This window comes from Euprymna scolopes, chromosome 14, assembly GCF_053919585.1.
Source record: "Euprymna scolopes isolate OS-2025 chromosome 14, ASM5391958v1, whole genome shotgun sequence".
NCBI classification, from domain to species: domain Eukaryota; kingdom Metazoa; phylum Mollusca; class Cephalopoda; order Sepiida; family Sepiolidae; genus Euprymna; species Euprymna scolopes.
In genome coordinates, this window is record NC_136495.1 from 70,978,051 (window position 1) to 71,000,111 (window position 22,061).

The 22,061-nt window shown below is 37.6% G+C and overlaps 1 protein-coding gene across 8 annotated transcripts in view; it reads right to left on the bottom strand.

Annotated features, from left to right (window-relative positions):
* Window positions 1-22,061, bottom strand: part of LOC145293082 (uncharacterized) — a 721,286-nt gene that overhangs the window by 277,444 nt on the left and 421,781 nt on the right. For all 8 annotated transcript variants that reach the window (XM_080139435.1, XM_080139436.1, XM_080139437.1 and 5 more), the window contains one exon: window positions 10,552-11,858. In XM_080139435.1, the coding sequence (XP_079995561.1) occupies window positions 10,552-11,858 (1,307 nt within the window). The remainder of the gene's footprint in view (window positions 1-10,551; window positions 11,859-22,061) is intronic.

The following is a 22,061-nucleotide window of genomic DNA, read 5'->3' on the forward strand; positions in this document are numbered from 1 at the left end:
CGAGGAAAGCTTTATGTTTTGGGATTGTATTGAAAATGTAATGGAAATTTCAATTTCGTTCCGTTTTAATCTTTTATATTTTACTTGCCAATATAATTGAAAGAATACAATTCAACTATCGTAATTTTATATAAATAAACAAAAATAAATATTTTAAAATAAAACTTTATTAAAAAAGAAATAATTTTATTTTTAAACGAAAAAAATCAATTTAGTAAAATAATTGTATTAAACACCCCCAGCCTTGTCAGCAAACCTGTAAACCTATAAAAGTTAACATTTCGAATGTAAACAGTGATTTTTCGATTTTGTTAGCGCTTGCCGCAATTAAAGACAATTAAAACGGAACTAACTTTATTTCCATTCTATTTTTTAAACAACCCCCAAAACATAACGCTCTCTTCCAGTTATAGCCAATGTTTTTTTAATTAAATAAAACAGGTCAAAATAAACAGATAAGCGCATTTTCTTTTACATTTTTCTTACAACCATTGCCAACTGCAGGATATCGTTACTTTTGTGGGGTTGTTTTGAAAATGGCACGGAGATTATAATTTCGTTCCAATTTAATCTTTCTGGTCGAGCCTATTTCGAAAGCCTGTCTTATCATAGATTTGAACTACAAATAATTTATTACATTTTGATTATTACTATCTTAAGACTTAAAGCTTATATTTATTTCATTTTTCTATTTATATATTGAATTAGTTATTTCCAGTCTTATTTAAACTTAGCGCTTTCTTTAAACCGGATGAACCTTTTATAAAAATATGAGTTTAACGTAAAGAACACGAACAAGGTTTTATTCAACTGAATTTCTTCCAGTTTACTAACAAAATATATAAATTTAAAAGAGATATAATTAATAAAATAAAAAGGTTATGTAATTTAAAAGAAATACACGTACTCACAAAAGCAGAACTTTTTTTACACATTTTTTTCTTTAAAACCATAACAGTGAGACTAACAATTACCTAGATCTTAGTAATTATTTGTTTTAATAGAACTGTTTTAATTGTACTGTTTACTTAGTTAACCTAAGTTGGTATTACATTTATTTTACATTTACTTTTTTTTTTTAATTATTACTTTTAGATTGTGACGTTTACACCCGGAAGTAATGAGTCACACGTAGGTCGCTTTTATTCATTCCTTTTGGTCAAGATCAAAGTGTAGTATCTGTTCTTCAGATGCTGCACTTCATTTTCTTGTTCTCTTTCGGTGGAGGAGAAATCCTTCACGACTGAGACAATTTTTATTTTTGTACCTTTTCTCCACGTTAAAAAACGACCCTGGTGTCTAACTCTGTCCCGTGGGGAGGCATAGTAAATAGGTACAATATAATTGTTTATAATTGTACTATTCAGAAATATTATTTATAGTTCGTCCATTTCAGTTAGTATACATTTCCTTTACGCTTAATTAATTTACAATCATTAATATCGTTAAACAATTCCGTTTAAAACCGAAATTATGCCACCCAAACGAAGTAGAAACGAAAGTGAGGAAGAAAGAATGGAAAGATTGGAAGTTAATAGACTAAGAGTTGCTGCAATTCGCTCCAATGAAAACAATTCAGATAGAGAAAGACGTCTAGAACTTAACAGGATACGTCAAAGAGAAAGGAGAGCAAGACTGTCAGATTTGGAAAGAGAAACCCAACGTGAAGCTGACAGAACTAGACATGTTGTAAGGCGGTTAAATTCATCACAAGATGAAATTCAAGAAAGGCAAAGATATGCACTGGAAAGAGAAGCAATATTACGATCGAATGAATTATATGAGGTAAGTAGACGTACACAAGGTCAGTTGAGAGTGGCTCAACGACATCAGAATGAATCGGAAACCCAACGAAGCTTTCGCCTATACCAAGGGCAACAACGAGAGGCTGCATGGAGAGAGAGTATGACTTTGCCCCAGCAATTGACAGAAAACGAGGCAGCTAGACAACGAATGACTGCTTTGAGACACCATGAAATAGAACACTGCAATAGAAAAGGATTGCTCTACAACAAAAATGACTCTCTCACTACAGCTGATATAGGAAAAATGGACAAAGTATGTCAACATTGCTCAGCTGTAAAATTTAAAGGAGAAACCCCTGGTTGTTGTTGTTCTTCTGGCAAAGTTGTGCTTGATAGCTTTCCACCACTGCCTCAGTTGCTTCAAGATTTGCTCTCCGGCAATGGTCCCATCTCTAAAGATTTTCTGCAAAATCTACGCTGTTATAGCAATTGTTTTGCAATGACATCATTTGGTCACAAAATTGCGGCAGTACATGGGTGGAATCCTTCTTTTAGAATTCGAGGCCAGGTTTGCCACCAGATTGGGAGTCTTTTACCACCTGAAGATGAAACAGCAAAGTTTATTCAAGTCTACTTCTTGGATAGTCTGGAAGAGGAACTACGTAATCGGGGACGTGACAGTAGACTCAATAGAGACATTCTCCAAAGTCTGACTGAATTTTTACATGAGAACAACAGCTTTATTTGTCAGCTGAAAACAACAAAGGAGAGGATTGAAGAAGAACACTTGGTAGAATATAAAGTTGTCATAAGGGAAGACCGAAGGCCGCAAGAAGAGCATCCATGGCGATTCAATGCTCCAACAACAACGTATGAGATTGGAATATTAATGGAGAATGAACCAACAGCTAACCGGGATATTGTCTTGCGTTTTAGAAATGATACATTAAAATGGATCTCCGAACTACATCCCCTCTACTATACTTTAATGTACCCTTTAATGTACCCCTATGGTTCTCCATCTTACAACATCTACATGAAGGCATCCAATGGGCGAAAAGTTACCCAACAGCAATTTTATTCGTACCATTTAATGACTCGGCCTGGAAACTATTTTCTCTGGTACCGAAGGCTATTTCAACAATGGCTGGTGGATGTGTACTGCAAGATTGAAACAGAACGTTTACAGTTCCTGAGGCGTGAGCAACAGACCCTGAGAGCTGACAATTATAGCAACTTGAGAGATTCAATTCTTAGGGAGGATGGGAATCCAGAACAGTTTGGTCAACGAGTTGTACTTCCGGCAACTTATACAGGAGGCCCTCGATACATGTTTGAGCGTCAAAGTGATGCCATGGCATATGTTCGGCGAATGGGCCGAGCCAACCTCTTCATCACGTTCACAACAAATCCAAAGTGGACAGAAATTACAGAAAATTGTCTTCAAGGGCAAGACCCTCAGGATCGTCCAGATATTGTTGCCAGGGTTTTCAGGCAGAAGCTAAAAAAGTTACTTGAATTTATTAAAAAGGGAGGATTTGGCAGGCTGAGGGATTTCCTGTACAGTATTGAATATCAAAAAAGAGGACTGCCGCATGCACACATCCTCACCTGGCAGGCCCCAGAGGACACACTTCTACCAGAAAAAATGGATCTCTGCATATCTGCAGAGATCCCTGACAAAGAGGAAGATCCTGATCTTCATGCTAAAGTGATGGCACATATGGTGCATGGACCTTGTGGACCATTTAATCCAAATTGTCCATGTATGATTGACAACAAATGTTCCAAAAAATACCCAAAAGAATTTCTTCAGTGTACCGAGCAAGGCCAAGACTCTTACCCCAAGTACAGGCGAAGAAAACCAGAAGATGGAGGCCAGACTGGTACAATAAGGATGAAGAGAAATGGTCGGTATGTTAATCAAGAAATAACAAACCAGTGGATTGTTCCGTACAACAAGGTCCTCCTTCAGCAGTTCAACGCTCACATTAACGTAGAAATTTGCAGCTCGATCCAAAGCATCAAATATGTCCTCAAATACGTGAATAAAGGATGTGATCAAGCAGTGTTTGAACTACAAAGAACTGATGGAGCAGCTAACCAACAAGGCCAAGTACAAAGTCACATTGTGGATGAGATCCAGCAGTTCCAGAATGCAAGGTATGTCGGCAGTTCAGAGGCGGCCTGGAGGATATTGGAACATCCCATCTATGAACATTTCCCCCCAATTGTACAACTTTCTGTTCATCTTGAAAATGGGCAGCATGTCATGTTTTCAGCTGATACTGCTCTGGAACGAGCCCAAGGTCCACCGCCTGCCACAATTTGACAGCATTTTTTCAACTCTGCCATGAGGATGACTTTGCAAGGGGTCTCAAATACGCAGAAGTCCCTGAGTTTTACACTTGGAACAAATCGACAAAGAAATGGATGAGAAGAATGCGTGGGGTACAAGTTGAAGGTACTGAAAATGATGATGTATGGAAGGCACCATGCATTGGGAGAATCTACACGATTAGTCCAAAAGCAGGGGAGTGTTATTTCTTACGCCTGTTGCTCAATGAGGTTGCTGGTCCAACTTCATTTCAAAATTTGCGAGTATACAATGGTCAGGTGTTTGAAACATACAGAGCAGCGTGCCTTGCTCGAGGCCTTCTAGAAAATGACCATCACTTGCATCAAGCAGTAGGAGAGGCAAGTGCCACTCAATCACCTTCAAATTTGCGAAGCCTATTTGTGATAATTTTAACAGCCTGTGAGCCAAGAAATCCTCTTGAGATCTGGATGGCTTTTCGTGATGTAATATCTGAAGACATTCTTCAGATACAGGCAAGAAGTTAACAATCCAGAAGCAGATTTTAATGAGGACATCTACAATACAACTCTTTGTCTAATTGAAGAAAAAGTTCTCCTTATGTGCGGTCAACCATTGGCAAGCTATGGATTACCTGCACCAACGCAAGGGAGAGATGAAAGACTCGCGAGAGAGTATCAACGTGAAGTTACTTATAATCTTGAAGAACTTTCCCTACAAGCAGAAAATATGCAAGAAAAACTGACCGATTCTCAAAGAGAAGTTTACAATTCATTCATGGCAATGTTGGAAGCACAAGGTGAAATGAACAAAAACATGATGTTTCTTGATGCTCCAGGTGGTACGGGCAAGACTTTTGTAATCAATTTGATCCTTGCAAAGATTAGATCCATGAGAAAGATTGTGCTTGCAACAGCATTCAGTGGCATTGCTGCTACTCTACTACAAGGTGGCCGCACTCTTCACAGCACTTTTAAAGTACCCTTGGATACTCATCGAATGGATCAGCCAGTTTGCAAAATTACTGGTAACTCAGCCTTGGCAAATGTAATTAGAGACACCTCTGCAATCATTGTAGACGAAGCCCCAATGACGCACAAGAGTGCTTATGAAGCAATTGACCGAACACTGCAAGACATCACAGGAAACAAGAATCCCATGGGTGGCATTCCAACCTTATTTTGCGGTGATTTCCGTCAAATCCTCCCAGTGGTTAAAAATGGCACAAGGGCTAACATTGTCAATGCAAGTTTGAAACAATCCTATCTCTGGAGGCACGTTATAGTGAAGAGACTGACTACTAATATGAGAGCCTATATCTCTGATAACACAGCTGCAGCAGACTTCTCAAAATTGCTTCTCCAAATCGGTAATGGTCAGTTTCCTATCACTTCTTAACCTGACACAATTAAGATTCCAACTGCGCTTGGTAAATGTGTCGGTAATCAGAAGCAACTGAAAGACAAAGTGTACCCAGACCTGCAAAACAATGGAAAATCACCGGATTGGCTTGCTGAGAGGGCTATTATTTCGCCATTAAACAGCAATGTGAATCATTTGAACAATTCAATAATGGATGAATTTCCAGGAGACACAAAGCAATACAAGTCAGTTGAGTCGGCTACTAATGAATATGAAGCTGTTCACTACCCTGTGGAGTTTTTAAACTCTTTGGAGATATCTGGAATGCCTCCACACATTTTAAATCTCAAAATTGGATCGCCAATCATGATTCTTCGATCCTTGGAACCGCCAAAAACAACAAACGGAACCAGATGTGTTATCACCAGATTGCACACCAATGTACTTGAGGCCACCATTTCCTGTGGTCCCTACAAAGGCGAAACCGTTCTACTGCCAAGGATCCCCTTAGTTCCATCGGACTCAGAACTTCCATTTAAATTCCGGAGACTCCAATTTCCTGTGAAGGTGTGTTTTGCAATGAGCATAAACAAAAGTCAAGGTCAGACATTTAACACCATTGGCGTAGACTTGACATCAGACTGCTTCAGTCACGGTATGTTCTACGTCTCCATCAGCCGGACAGGAAGTTCAGAAAAACTCTACATTCTGGCTCCAAATCAAAGCAGCAGAAATGTAGTTTACCCTGAGGCTCTTCAGTGAAAAGTTCGAGAAATGAGGAAAAACTGACATGATCTGATTGTGGTAAGTTTTTAGTATTGAATGTGCAAGATAAAATTTAAGCAAGAGTTGAAAATTACTTCAATGAAAAATTTACTATGTAACATACAGTAACCTTCCTTTTTGATGAAAATGTTTTGTGAAGTTCCTGATTGAATTTCAGTCACTACAAGAGGTAGTTAAAATGTTAATCACCTTATGCAATCGTTGCTCTTACAACATCAACTTACTGGAAAGGTGCCCACAGATTTTGGTACCCGAGTGCGCAACAAAGCTCCGTGCGAAGCAAGGGTATCTTTGCTAGTATATATATATATATATATATATATATATATATATATATATATATATATATATATATATATATATATGAGGAACTTTTGTTTTTTTTAATAACCCTATTGCTCCGAAACATTAGCATGTTCAGTGTAGGGACTCTGTAATATTTGTCTATATAAATCAATACAGTATATATATATATATATATATATATATATATATATATATATATATATATATGCATATATATATATCAATTTATAACAATGTCGCTTTATTCCAAGTTCCAAGTTTTTGTTTATTCTAACAATCAATTTTATGAACATATAAAAGCTTCGGTACATTTTTACAGATCTGTTTCGTTTACGTGAAACAATCAATATGCGTATGATAACATTGGGATGATTTTTACGAATACTCACCAGAAACCCAGAATTTTTTTTTCAGAAAGTAAGAAGCATGACAGTCTAATTTAAAAAAAAGACATATAGAATAACTCAGATCCTGTGCTTATATAAGGTTGCCATCTTTGTTTTATGGGGAAAAACTATTGATATACATTAATTACGCATGGGTTAAAATGGTATAATATTTCTATTGGCTTTTAAGTTAGAAAAACAAAATATATTTTTAAGATAATTAAAACATTGGCACTTGTAATATAACGGAATTGTTTTTTCTTTGTATATGCTTTGCTATTATATTTAACAAGCATATAGCCTTAAACACAAAAGGATCTGTATACTCTTTCTGATTGGAATATAATCGCAAACACGTATTCGTATGTATGTATGTATGTGGTACAGATCTGGTGTGGAAGTGTGTTAAAAGTACACAGGTGTCTTAGCGTCATACTGTGCTTCTCCCAGACAAATCAACCCCACGTGCACGTCGTGACCACTGCTACGCAGACGGAACTCTGATTAACGGTGAGTACCCTGCGCCGTATAACTGGACCTCCACTGCCTTGTGGGCCAAGCTTCTTTTAACCCTGACAGAAACCTCCAGAGGAGCTTAGGCTCTGTCAGCTGCGGAATACATGGCCCACCGGTATGCTCTGGTACTCAGCAACCTAAATCCCAATCATGGATCAAATGCCATGGTGGGTGGAGAAGGCTCCCGTAAGCCGTGGTGAAGGCAACCTCTCTAGGAGAAGAAAAACCCTGATATAAAACTGCGGCGACAGCTGCTTCCAATGATGTTGACTTGCTCTTCTTTTTGGTCCAATGTGGCAGTTGTTTAGAGAATGGGATTGTTCCAGTGCAAAGTGTTTCCTCACTATAAAAAGCTTCAAGCACAGACATTACTTGATATACAATGGAATAGACATTTTGCAATTAGTGTGTATCTCGATAACAAAAAGGTTGACTTTAGCCTAAAATGAGGACTCGTGCAAATATGGGCGTCAATGGCAATACGGGCTCTGGAACTTCCAGAGTCTGGCCTGGTAGGTGTTCGGGGCACTACAGCTTGGACTATAGAAAGTTCATAGAAGTGACCGTCTGGCCCGTACTGCTAGTTGCCCTTATGTTTGAGTTATTGGAGCCATACTTGAGAACGAGTTGCTGCCATCATATAAGAACAAATAATTAATAAAACATGTTAAAAACACTTTAAGAAGAGTAAAAACACTTTAAGAAGAATAAAAACACTTTAAGAAGAGTTAAAAAATATTTACTTTTCAAAAAGGAAAAACAAATTGAGTGGATTGTCCTTAATCCGCGGAGTTTCGAAAGAAATACTTTCCTTCTCATCAGAGAGTAGGAATTAGCAAAATTCGGAATCGGATTTTGCTTGCAAAGTATTTAATAGAACTACAAGTAATCTATAGAGCTTACTTGGTAAAAATTAAAAAATAGTGAAGCAGAGGGAATGTGAGAGAAAGAGAAATGATTTCTACGTGGATAGATGGTCGGGTAAAGAGTAGAATATCCAATAACGGTAAAATCCAAGAAAATTTGGTTAAAGTCCGGTATCCAGAAGTAAAAATCCAAAGGAATCGCGTTACTGGAAGATATTTCGAACTGGTACAAGGAAAAAGAGTGAATTTAAAATATTATTATTAAAAGAAAGAAAAATAGTGCGTAGAATGAAGAAATGGACAGATTTTAAGACGCTCCTGCTGAAGCCGACTTGCTAAATCCAAATAAAAAAAAAACAGAAAAGATGATCGGTGATTGGGTTACTTTTAGAATAGAAAAGGCAATGTCACAATTTCATTACACACACACACACACACACACACACACACACACACACACACACACACACACACACACACACACACACACACACATATATATATAGGGCAATATTTTATTCAATTGTACTTCACCTTTTATTTATACAAACGCTTTCATTTATGGGGCTCGATGTTAAAATGTTCAGTTCTTGACAGCACCAGTTTCGTAGCGCAGAATCATTCATATAATTATTATGTCAACTTTTGAATTTATTCCGCCCTTATTCATCAAAAGATTATGTTGTAATCATGTCTATATATTTTTTAAAAATTTCTTTTGAACTTGATGAGTTTCTATATTTCGGATGATAAACGGCGGAATAAATTTTAGAAGTTAACATAATAATAAGAATGATTCCGTTTTACGAAACAGGTGCTATCATGAATTGGACGTTTTAACATGCCTAAAAAAATAAACGGTAAGATGAACAATATCTTAAAATTTGGAATATCGATTTTCACATCCCTCTCACTCTCTCTCTCTCTCTCTCTCTCTCTCTCTCTATATATATATATATATATATATATATATATATATATGAACCTTGAAAACTCTATAACTTTTTTCAAATTTAATTTTTAGTCATTCGCTTGAAAATAATGTTGTCGGGGAATCATTTAATCTATAATCGTCGAATCAACTTGCTTTCTCGAACTCACAATAGTCTTAAGTTTTCAGAGATCATCAGCTGTTTTCCACAAAACACTGTTTCGAGGATTTAATAAGAAATATATTAAATCATGACTCCCCAGTAGTTTTTATTAAACACCACGTCCCTTTCATAACAGGAACAAAAGACTTTAATATATTGGATTCAGTATTTTTTTTGCTCCACATTAATAAGGCTTCCATATTCATGTCACCAAAAATGTTTTTCCTTACCTGTGTCATTAGTTCTTGTCTCCAAAGAAGAAAGTATATTATTGTATCGTTTACAAATCTACTGTAAAAATATACACACACACATACATACACACATATATATGCATAATATGATGATTCCAACGTCTTGTCAGACGAGTGCCACTCCTTCAGACATTAAAAATCCATGAGCCCAAATACCTGAGGGAGTATCTATGCAAAGATGATGTTACAGAGCCTTAGCTTTGTACGACAGCTAAGTCTCTCTCTCTCTCTCAGTTCAAAATGTTGAGATCCAGCAACAAGCAAGAGCAAGATATCCAGCAACAAATTAAACTACAGACCAGCTTAATGCGGGTACTGGTCTTCCGCTTTATGGTTTTTTAAATCAGAGATTTGCTTCTCCTAGAAAGGTTGCCTTCACCACGGCTTACGGGAGCCCTCTCCACCCCAATACACATATACACACACAAATATACACGGTGCTAGTTGGCCGTTGACCCAGAAAAAGAGTTCATTCGCCCTTGCATAATATACATATATATATATATATACATGCATATATATATATATATATATATATATATATATATATATATATATATATATAGGTAAGCATACATATACATAATCGATGCTTCCATTCAGTCTTAAAAGGCAAAGGACACCCCCTGTAGGGGCAGCTGCGCGTGTAACTGTGAGGCAAAGGTTACGTAATCACCAACGCTACCTCTCCTGAATCGGCACTTGTTGAGTCCAGCGGCAAGGAGAAGCCCAAGACGATTGGAAAGAATGCTGAGATCAGTGGAGAGCACACACAGCACCTGAGAGTCCCAAATCGTCACCCGTTTAGTACTGACCAGGTTCAACATTGCTTAACTTCGGTAATCCAACGGGAACCTGTGTCTCAATGCCATATACATATATGTGAAATTCTAAATAAATGAAAAAAAAATGCACTTACCTCAACAACCATTATAAACAAAATCACAATACTCCCAATATGTATTCCCTGGGAGATATGATGTACTCTCTCGTACTCATCCTCGTAATACTGGGCCTCCTTGCGATAGTTTCTACTATCGTTTTCCTTGCCAACATAATGACCAAATAGGTAAAAACTCTCCTTAATGTTGTTTATATGCAAAACAAATAAAGGTGGCTCCGTGCTGTTCCCCGAATGTAATCTGGTCTCTTCCAGCTGTAAACGCGCTTTCCTGCTGTCGTATTCACTGACATGTGGTAGTCCAGACTCGACTCGAGACGACAAGTGGGATAAATCCTTATATACTGTTCTGTTGTCTGCTCCCTTTGCGACATACTCCTCCTCTTTGTTTTGCCCTCGTTTGAACACCCTCTGCGGTACTTTCCGTGTGATGTCACGCTTACTTATTCGACTCTCCTCGGGGCGACCAGTACTACTGGTGCTAGTAATTTCACTATTGTAACTACTACTACTGCTACTAATATTACTACTATTAATAGTACTATTGCTACTATTAATAATACTACTGCTACTACTAATTTCACTAAAACTACTATTAATAATATTTAAACTACTACTACTACTACTACTTCTACTACTACTATTTTCACTACTTTGACTATTTGTGCTAGTGTCATTGTAATTATTTTTGTAATTTTTTATATTTGTATCTTGATTGGTGTGGTTGCTAGTGTTGTTCATTGTTTTGTCAACCGAAAGGTGTGTTTTGTGTTTTTTATTATGAACTGTGTGGCTATGTAAGCGACTATTGCTACTAATGCTGCTATTGCTACTGTGACTATGGCTACTATTGCGGCTGTTGTTAGCATTGTTGATTTGGTGAAAAAGATTTTTCTTGGCTCTCAACCCCGACGGCGGCGTTTCAACCGCTGTCGGAGTCGTTGTAGTTCTTTGTACAGCTACAACGCTGTTTGCAGTCCGATCGCTCTGAAAGGCACTATGGAGCGTCACGTGATCGTTGTTGCTAAGCAACTGGCGCCGCTCCGTGTGACGCGAGTTGATGACGGGCGTGTTGCATGTGCAGTTTCTGTTATTGTTGTTGTTGTTGTTGTTATTGTTGTTGTTGATGTTGTTTGTGTTGTTCCCCGGCGTTATGATTGGGTCATCCGGGTGGGGGAACACTTTGTGTAGCGCCATGCTCTCTCGCAGTTTGGAGAAAACCGACTCGAAACTTTTACCTTTGAACGACTTGAATTCGTCAGGATATGACGTCTTTAAGAAATCAACGAATTTTGCCAACTCCGCCTCTTCGTTCTCGAAACGAACTGGAAATACAAAAGAAAAGCAAAGTTTTAACCACAATCTGACGAAGACGAAATGTGCTACGTACTTTCGATGGGAACAAAAATTGGATCCAGAATCCAATCTCTATCCCCTCGCCGCAATGCCGTATCATTGTGCCTGTATTAAAAGTACTTTAATGAAATAATGCAATTTCTAACTGGCTATCAAAATCAGCAAGAACACTTGTATGATCATTAAACAACAGAAAAAAAAAAGATAAATTTGCAAGAAGGATATTGTAAATAAATATGAGTCCGCCATCTTAGTTCGTTCTGTCTGCGAAAGGAGGCACCCTTATTTAGAGTTATTTTTGTCGCATCCTTGTACTTTAATGAAATAATGCAATTTGTTGCTGGCTATTAAAATTAGCAAGAACACTTGTATGATCATTAAACAACAGAAAAAAAAGATAAATTTGCAAGAAGGATATTGTAAATAAATATAAGTCCGCCATCTTAGTTCGTTCTGTCTGCGAAAGGAGGCACCCTTATTTAGAGTTATTTTTGTCGCATCCTTGTACTTTAATGAAATAATGCAATTTGTTGCTGGCTATTAAAATTAGCAAGAACACTTGTATGAGCATTAAACAATAGAAAAAAACTCATAACTTAACAAGAAGGACATTGTAAATAAATATGAGTTCGCCATCTTAGTTCGTTCTGTCAGCGAGAGAAGACATTCTTATTTAGAGTTATTTTTTGCCGAATTCATGTGCCGGTTTTAAAAGTACTTTAATGAAATATGTTTTGATGAAGTCATATCACTTGTGCCCCCTCAACGTACATACTCCCGACTAAACCAACAAACAGCAAAACCACACTCTTTCACCGTCGAGGCTCATAAATGCCGGCAAGCCTTCTACTCTAATAGTTCCTTTTTCTTACACTGCTGGAGTATAGATGTCCTTCCCTGTTTCCTGCCCATGCAAGGATAGAGTTGTAAACTGGTACATTGTCATGGTGGAAATGCAACTGACCCGATTTGAAGAGTGCTTAATGATAGAATCAAACAATATTGTGACACAAAACGGAGAACATCCAATAACCGTTGTATAATGCTAATATCCGATTCAGAAGGGTCACAGATAATGTCTCTGTTTTTTTTGGGCAAATGTCAACCGTAATTGTCTCAAATAATCTCGTCAAAAGTTATGTATCACTTAAGAGACAAAATAAGCCAAAATTGTCTTGAATAATCTCGTCAAACCGGGGCCGAGCCGTTAAGAGACAAAAAAGTGGCGAGGACTATACAAAGGGTTAGATTAACTAGTGTTCTCGCAAATAATCTCCATAAAAGTAGTTGAACAAAAAAAGAGATTAATGAGTCATAGAACTAGAAAAAAGTTATAATGCAGTTTAGTCAAAGATTTCAAAGATAGAGTTTTAACCAAAAGAAAACATTATTTGAGTAGTTCGAGTAAAAATCTATCAAACGAACTAGGACAGATATAATTGTTATGACTGATAGGATGGTAAGAGGAAATTGACGGTCGATGTAATAATATTATTAATAATAATAGAAAAAAGCTGCACGAAAAAAAAAAACTCCCGCGAAAAAAATATATGTATAAATGTTTTTTTTTTAACATAATTAACAGATAAATGCTTGGCTATGGGCAACAGGATGTTGGGAAGAAAAAAAAAAGTCAGCCGGATAAAATGGATGTGTGGCTCCGTGGTGGCGGCGGGAGACCATTAAGCTGGTGTCGAAAAGCCAGTTTTTTTTTTTAAATCGCATGGCAGACAAAATGAACAGAAAAAAAAAAAACAAGAAACAATCATTATTTAGAAACATAACGGTAATAAGTGCCTTTTACTAAAACCGAAACAGCTGAGTCGGGTTTATTTATTTTTGTTTGTTTGTTCCTTTGCGACGGTACCTGACTGTTTGGAAGCCCGTGAGAAGAAGGATTCAAGCGTTACGGCCACGTTATAGAGGTACCTCACTATGTTGAGAAATGAAATTTGGTCAATTATTAGTGCCTGCTACAATATTGATTTTTATGCAAGATGAAGCTCCTCCTGTATATTTCCAAAATTAAATTGCATGTATTTTAAAACGAGGAGTTACTTTTCGATCACACACACACACACACACACACACACACACACACACACACACACACACACACACATATATATATATTATGGCAGTGTAGCATAGTTTCCTAGAAGTACATTCACTGAAGCAATATGTGTCTACCAAAAAGTGCTCACTGAGTTTACAGAGCAGGTATATTTAGGAAAGTGATCTGGTTTACACACCCCTTCGATCTGATGCTAAAAACAAAACTTGGTACCAAATTTTTACACCTTTTTAGCAAGCATTTCCCACTAAATAATAAGATTTTTAATAAAAATACAAAAAAAATGAGTTATAACTGTGGTGAAAACTTAGAAAGAATCATAAAAAGTATAAGAGCAGAATATTAAGGATGGAAAATACGGAAACTATGAATATTAGTGATAACTCAGTTATGAATAATTGTAATTGCAGAAAAAACCCGAGGATTGCCCCATAAAAAATGAATGTATAAACCCCCTCAGTAGTATACCAAGCTAAAATATTCCCACAGGAAAGCCCGAGGGAAGAAAAATTCTACATAGGAAGTACCGAAATGACGTTCAAAAATAGATTTTATGGACATACTCGTTCGGTGAATAATCAAACGTATGAAAAAGACAATCATTTTGGATCTTGAGTTTCGAGGAAAAATCTTGGCCTGAAGACGTAGTCTCCCCAATAACATGATTACAGAAACATGTATGCACATATGTAGCCATCAATGATTGTATTTGTATAAATAAATTTAATATATATATATGCTTATATATATTACATAGGCATCACCAATTATCAAGAGCCAGGGGCAACTCGAGGATAAGGGTTAAAGAGTGTATAGTAGTCAATTGGACAATATAGTAATTGTCAGTAATAGAAATTGAGTAAATTTGTTAACTTAAGGGAAACGGCTTATCAAGAACTTGTTTACATTGGACTTGGAGACAACCATATTGTAGTCAGCTGGAAAGCAGGAAAACGGAAGACAGTTCCACGGCGTGCAGTTATAAGAAAGAAGCTTTGTTTATGGAATATATGTTTAGGTTTATGCACAGATGAAGTGTGGAGGGAATTATTGATGGTGTTTCCAGCTAGACGAGTGTTTTTTGTGAAAGTTTGGCGAGGGGAGACCATAGATTGAAGCTCAGTCGAGCACTTTCCATGAAAATAACGATAAAGCAGAGACAAATTCGCAATATATCTTCTGTGCGAAAGATGTTGTAGGGAAGAAAAAAGGACATCTCTTATGAGGCTACGAAGTCTATTTTGAACTCTATCAAGGCAGGATAAGTCCTTTCTAGCAGCTCCTGCTCAGATGTGGCAACATACTCCATCCTTGGACGAACTTGGCTTTTATATAGATAGAGAATTGCGTCAGCAGTGAGATATCTACTGGATCGATAGAAGGATCCCATCATTTTTCCAGCGGCTTTGGCAACAGATTTGACGTACGTATTCCATTTCAGATGAGGAGTAAAGGTCAAGCCCAGAAGCTTGTCAAAACATGAGGCCTTCGCAAGACGAGAGCCATCCATCAGATCAGAGCGTTGATGATGTAAAGATAGAAGCTTGGTTTTAAATGCATTAAAAGTAACTAGCCACCTTTTCCCCATTGTACCACGTGCTGAAGATCAGAGAGGAGAGAATCGGAGAGAACTTGGTCGTTTACGGTCTTAGATGTGCTACCATAGATAGTAGTGTAATTAGAATAAATGTCTACGAATGATGTAAGGATGTGATTTGGAAGATCATTAATGTAAACCAGAAAGAGAGTTGGGCCCAGGAAAGAACCGTGTTTTCATATAACATAGTAAAAAAGAAAACCCGTTAAGGAAGTCGATCCATGATTAAGGCTTTCTCTATCGTGCTAGAAAACACATCACATCTGAGAATATTCTATATCTTTACCAAAAGAACATTCGCCCATAAATGGAGTATTATTGATACACCTGTGTTGATGCATCGACCAGTCTCTCCTGCACTTAGACAGGGTCCAAAAAACACTCTCCAATCGAACAAGTTTCCCACTGTCAAGCAAACCCCATTCCCTGAGCTATCGTCGATATGCTACATTTCTGTGCATATTTTAAAAGTACTTTAACAGCATGTGCTCTTACTAACTCGTAGCAGTTGTACCACCTCGATGTAAATACCCACGACTTATTCGGCAAGCAGCAAAATCCCACCCATTCACTCTAAAGATCCGTAAATGGCATAAGAGATTCAAGGAAGGCAAGGAGTCTGTGCGGGATGACGTGAGGTGTGGGAGGAGTAAGGAAGTAAGAACATCAGTTGATTTGCCCCCCAAAATATGGATAAGGACCGTCGTGTGTCTATAGAGACAATAAGTGCACAGTTTGATGTCAGTGTGAGAACTGTACACACAATTATTTTTACTCATGATCACCCTAAACAAGTCATATCAATCATCATTTGGATGTAATCGGCTACTGTTTGGGACTATTTTTGGAGAGATGAGCGAGATGTCGGTTTAGATTACATTAAAACTTCTGCGTGTCAGTGTACAGTCAAGGAAACAGGTAACAGAAAGGGAATTCCAAAGTCTAAAAGTCCGAGGAAGAAAAGAAAACTATTAAAGTAGAAGGTTTTACAATATTTAGGGACCTTCATGGTGAAGGGGTGTGATTTTGTTGTTAAGCGGGTTTGTCGGTGTATGTAAATCAAGGAGGTACAACTGCGATGAGGTCATCAGAACACATCCCATTAAAATACTAGAAAAACAGACACAGAGATGCAACATTGCGGCGATAGGATATGGGTTGGAGCTTAGTTGATGGTGTGGGACATATTAGATTGGTTATTCATATTAAATTTTTTTGTTGTTGCTTATTACTTATATATATTAATGTTTTTACTTATTACTTGTATATATTATCTATTTTTTATAATTACTGGTTCTCATATCGTATTAAATTCTATACTAGGTCTACTTAGCAGTTGGTTATTCCCCAGTATGTGTGCTGCTTCTTTCAGTCGTCTTACTCTCCACCGTTCCTCTCTGTCTATAATTACCCCCGTGAAGTAAATAAAGGTTTTTTTTTTGTTTTGTTTTTTTACACAGTGATCACCACTTATCAAGGCCCGGAAGCCACTCAGGGATAAGGGTTATTGCAAGTACATTAAGTTAGTGAGGAGATTTGCTGAAGCGTTTACTTAAGGGGGCGGTTCATTAGGAATTTGTTAACATTGGACTTGAAGACATCCAAATTGTAGTCCGGAGGGAAGCAGGCAGACGGAACAGAGTTCCACAGGCGTGCAGTTCTAAGAAAGAAGCTTTGTTGTTTGGGTTCCGCTCGAAATTCCTTCCAAATTCCCGAGTTCGACAGAAACATTCCCAAGTTTGACAAGATACACCTGAAGAAGGTCGGAGGTTACATCAACCGAAACGCTGTGAAAATCACACTAAAGATGAGAACAGTAGTCCGATGATTAATAATACGAATAACCAATCCTCATCTAAAAAAATCAGAAACGTCATATTAGATTGGATATACTTGTCCAAGAGGGAAATACCATAGACAACAATACTCCATGCGAATAGTGGCTTTGTACAGATACAGGATACTCTCAGATGTGAGTAATCTTCTAGCACGGTAGAAAGAACCCAGTTCTTTGCAGCAGCCTTCGCAATGTCTTCAATGTATTTGTTCGAATACACATTGCCCGTGAATATTAAGCTATCGGTGGTTCGGAAGGTTTCTTGCAATTATAAAAAGAAAGCAGCTAAGTCTTAGTAGCATTAAATGTTAAAATCCATATACGATCCCATGCCACTACAGATTGCAAGGTGTTTACTAAGAATTTTTCCATTGCTTTATATATGTGTACACCTATTTAAAATCGTATTTGCTATAAAGCGTTGCATCATCGGCAAATATACACATCTCTGACGATATTATCAGGAAGGTCGCTTATGAATATCAGGAATATTAGTGGTATAAGGATCGACTCCCAAGGCCCTCCCGCATTAATATTATAGTGTTTGAAGCCTTTAATGCCAAACTTTTTCAAAAGCTTTCGATACATCAAGGGTTACAGCCCTGGCTTCCCCGACTTATCAAGTGCAGATCATCAAATATGGCTTAAGTTGGCATAGGGAATTTTGGAAGGGACTTAGTTCTTGAGTCTATAGGGTGAGTTAGAAGCTAATCGCCAGGCAAGCAGTTCTGCTTTCTCGATTGTCGTGCATGCGGCCTTCTCGTTGTTGCATAGTGGAGGAATTACTGAATGTCCTTTATTCACTACACTAAAAAAATAACGAGTTCCTATCTTCAACGATTCTATTGGTTTCCTTGTTGTTTCGGTGTACTTCCTATTTGCCTGTGACTATTTCACTCTTACAATGATTTCTGGCATTTACAAATTTTTGTCTATTTGTACTTGACTTATGACGTTCGAACCGGCGAAACGCATGCTGAACTTGTGCAATAGCAGCTGCACAATTTGAGGTGAGCCATAGAGGAGAGGATGGCTTGTTTTAATACTTCCGTGTGGAAACATGCGTTTCATTGCCCTCTTTGCATCGTTTAGTTGTCTCATTCTCACACTTTTCAGCAGAAGTAGAAAAGATATTGGTCTATGGACTATCTCTTTTGTGTTCACTGGCGGCTTCTCAGTCAGCCCTTTTGTAGTATCTTGTCGTTTTGAGCAACGCCTCCTCATCTTGGGGTTGTGATTTAAAGGTGTTCTCTTCCTTGCAACCTCTTTCCCACAGAAAAGACGTTGCGAGCCTGTCCTTGCTTTATCGTTATTTTCATGGCAAGTGCTCATCTGAGCTTCAATCTATGGCACTATCTCGCCAAACTTTCACGAAAAACACTTGTCTAGCCAAAACCACTATCAATAATTTCCCACACTCTTTATCTGTGCCTAAACCTAAATGTAGATTCGATGGATAAAGCTTCTTTCTTAGAACTGCACGCCCGTGGAACTCTCTTCCGATTGCCTGCTTCCAGCTGACTACAATCTGATTGTCTTCAAGTCCAACGCAAACTAATTTTTGCTGAACCGTCACCCTAAGTAATCCAATTTACAAAATTCCCACTACTTATGTTTACTACGCTATAATCACATTGACTAATGTATACCCATTAACCTTTATCCTCGAGTGGCCTCCGGGCCTCGATAAGTGGTGATTCTTGTTTACAAAAAAAAAAAAACTAGGCAGTCTGCGTCTCCGAGTGGACTATTGGCATTTGCCACACACTCTTCGGATACTGTGATAAGGAATAGGTCTAGAAGTGAAGCTTTCTGGTCTTCACAATCTGGGGGCGGGGTGAGGAACATGACTGTCTGTGTAAAGAGATGAGCTACAGAGAAACTATGAGTATAGTGTTCATCTGCATCTGTGTAACTTGAGCAACCAAGCCGATTTTTGTGGTGGATATTTAAGTCACTAAACATATGTACTAGTGCGTTAGTGCTCAAAGATACATTGTCGATTAGGTTACAGTCCTGACTTGAGGGGGAACGGCCGAGATAATATAAGTAACTAACGCAGTGTTGAAAGTCTAGTCGAAAGCACATTAAGGCTTGATTACCCAATTCAAGACTGTGATGTCTAGTTAAGGGACGAGTGCTATGAATATAGAATCCAAGTCCTTGCGGCAGAGAGAGAGAGAGAGAGAGAGAGAGAGAGAGAGAGAGAGAGGTATCGTTTCATGATAAAGAAGTTAGAGGAGATTGAGGAGTGCAGGTTTGTTTCTCTTAATACCAAGATATCCGGGGAGTTTTAATGCATCATTTAGGTTACTTCTTACCTACATATATTTGTGAATACGAGCCGCAAGGGAGGAGGCGAATAGGTTTTGTTTGGCTGGTTGTCTGGATTGATCGATATTTTTTGGATTGGGTTGTCATTTAATTTCATTTTTGTGTAATTCCAGGTTAGGGGCAGAGTGTTGTGCAAAGTGGCTAAATTTTGACGCCAAACATGCATGCACAAGTAGTCTTTTAGCTGTCGAGATAACTGTGGCTTCGTGAAAGCCCACCAGAGATAGCAGCAGAGTCGCTTTTAATGGGCGACATGACACTACAACCGTCCCGATTTTATACAACTGATGATGGATCGGTCGCTCTAAGCGCTATCAAAGAGTTAGGGCTCCTGTACTGCGAGTCGGAAACAGCAGCTATATACTGTCAAATATGTACCCTCAACCTCTCAGATTAGAACGGCCTAGACCAGTCGTCTGAACACTAATGGCATATAAGCAAACCCAATTTACTTAGTTTGCGAGAGAAATAAATTGCAGATGGAGGAGGCGGTGTTCATTGACCTAGTCAGCAAATAAGTCCAAGTACAAGGTGGCTCTGGTTAGTCTCTGATACTTGTATCTCTGCACAACCTTACTAATATCTAAAGGACTGTGAAACCCGGCGATAGGAAAAGCCTATATCGCCCTTAAGCAATTTAGGTTAACAAAACGGAGCATTTGTCCAGGTTACAAACTCTTGGAAGGTTTTCAACAAGGACTGAGTAGGCCTCCCTCCATTTCTCTAATAGCTTCTTCCCGCGAACTGTTAGATTTTGGAATTCCCTTCCGGTTTCCTGTTTCCCTGACTGATATGCAGAAGTTAAAATGTAATGTGAACAGACATTTCGCTGCTTAACTTCCTACATTGTGTCGCCGTAGACATAATCCAAAATCGTAGATCATTATGTTCAACTGACACCTTGCATTGCTTGATGGTGAATAAGAGTTTTAAAATGCAATGAAATAAATGTTGAATTAGAAATGTCAGACAACATTCGAAATCCACCTCATTCCAATCTGAAAATGAAACTAAAATACACCTACAAACCTGACTTGCATGAACATCACAGTTTCCATCGCCTGCACAAACATGCAGAACTTTAAATGTAATGTGAATAACTATCTTTATACACAACTCCCCACTTAGAACGCCCCTAAAATTTTTAACCCCCTAATCAAAGTAGCGTTTTAGGCTTCAGTAACAATGTACCTTGTTTCGTTGGAATAAAAATAAAAAAAGACATAAAAAATAACAGAAAAAAAAATAACAGCAAAAAACAGCAGAAAACAACAATAACAAAAAATATAGAAAAATGAAAAATCCAAATTTAGCAGAAAGTTTTTAAAAAAAGAAAGAAAGCAAAACGAAACGAAACGAATGATTTTCAAAAGACAAACAGAAAAGATGTCAGACGAATCAATACGTGGCGACGCAGGAAAAGAGGGTTGAGATTATATGGCATCCCGAAAATAACATTATTGTGAGAACTTAGAATTGTTCAACTTGCGGAGGGTAGAACGAAAAGTGTGTGGACGACGTTGGACCGTTTTTATGCAATAAAAATAAATAAATAAATAAATAAATAAATAAAGGGTGCCCGGATTTGACACGTAATATAGACACGATAGTCTCGTCAAATCTCGTTGAACGAGGGGTTGGGCGTATAAAATATGCTGCACGCGGTCTCACGTTGGTAGTTAATGTTTGGTTTTCAGACATACACTGTTTTCACTGTAATCCCTACTGTGTTCGCCCAACGGCGCGATTATTGAAGTCAAAATAAATGTTGCCAAAATTGGGAGTCGATAGATCGATTTAAAAAAAAGCAAACTATATCGTTTTAAGCAGTACTTACGTAATTGTCATGTCGAACATATTAATATATCCAAAAATTACGAAAATTCATAGAAGAGAACAACTGCTATTGTGTTTTTAGTAAAAAAAAAAAAAAAGTCCATCGCTATGGTCTTAAAAAAAGTCCACCATTAAAGTGTCGAAAAAGGGAGATAAGTATGTCCTTTGTATTCGTAATCTTCAGATGTTTACGTCTAAGGAAAATAAAATTTTTACACAATTTTCCGTAAACATTACTTTTAGCTATAAATAATTTTTTACTCGATGAATTTTCGCAAACTTTGGATATATTACTATTTCCGACATGACGATTAAATAAGTCCTGTTGCTTTTGCTTAAAATCAAATATTAAAAAAAAAATCGATCTGTCGACTCTTTCTTAAGAAACACCCTAAAGTTGATTGGATTCGGCATTACATTATCCAGAGATGGTTTATCTATATATTAATATGCGTGCGTGTTATTTTCTATGTCACGCTTACGTCCGAGTCGTT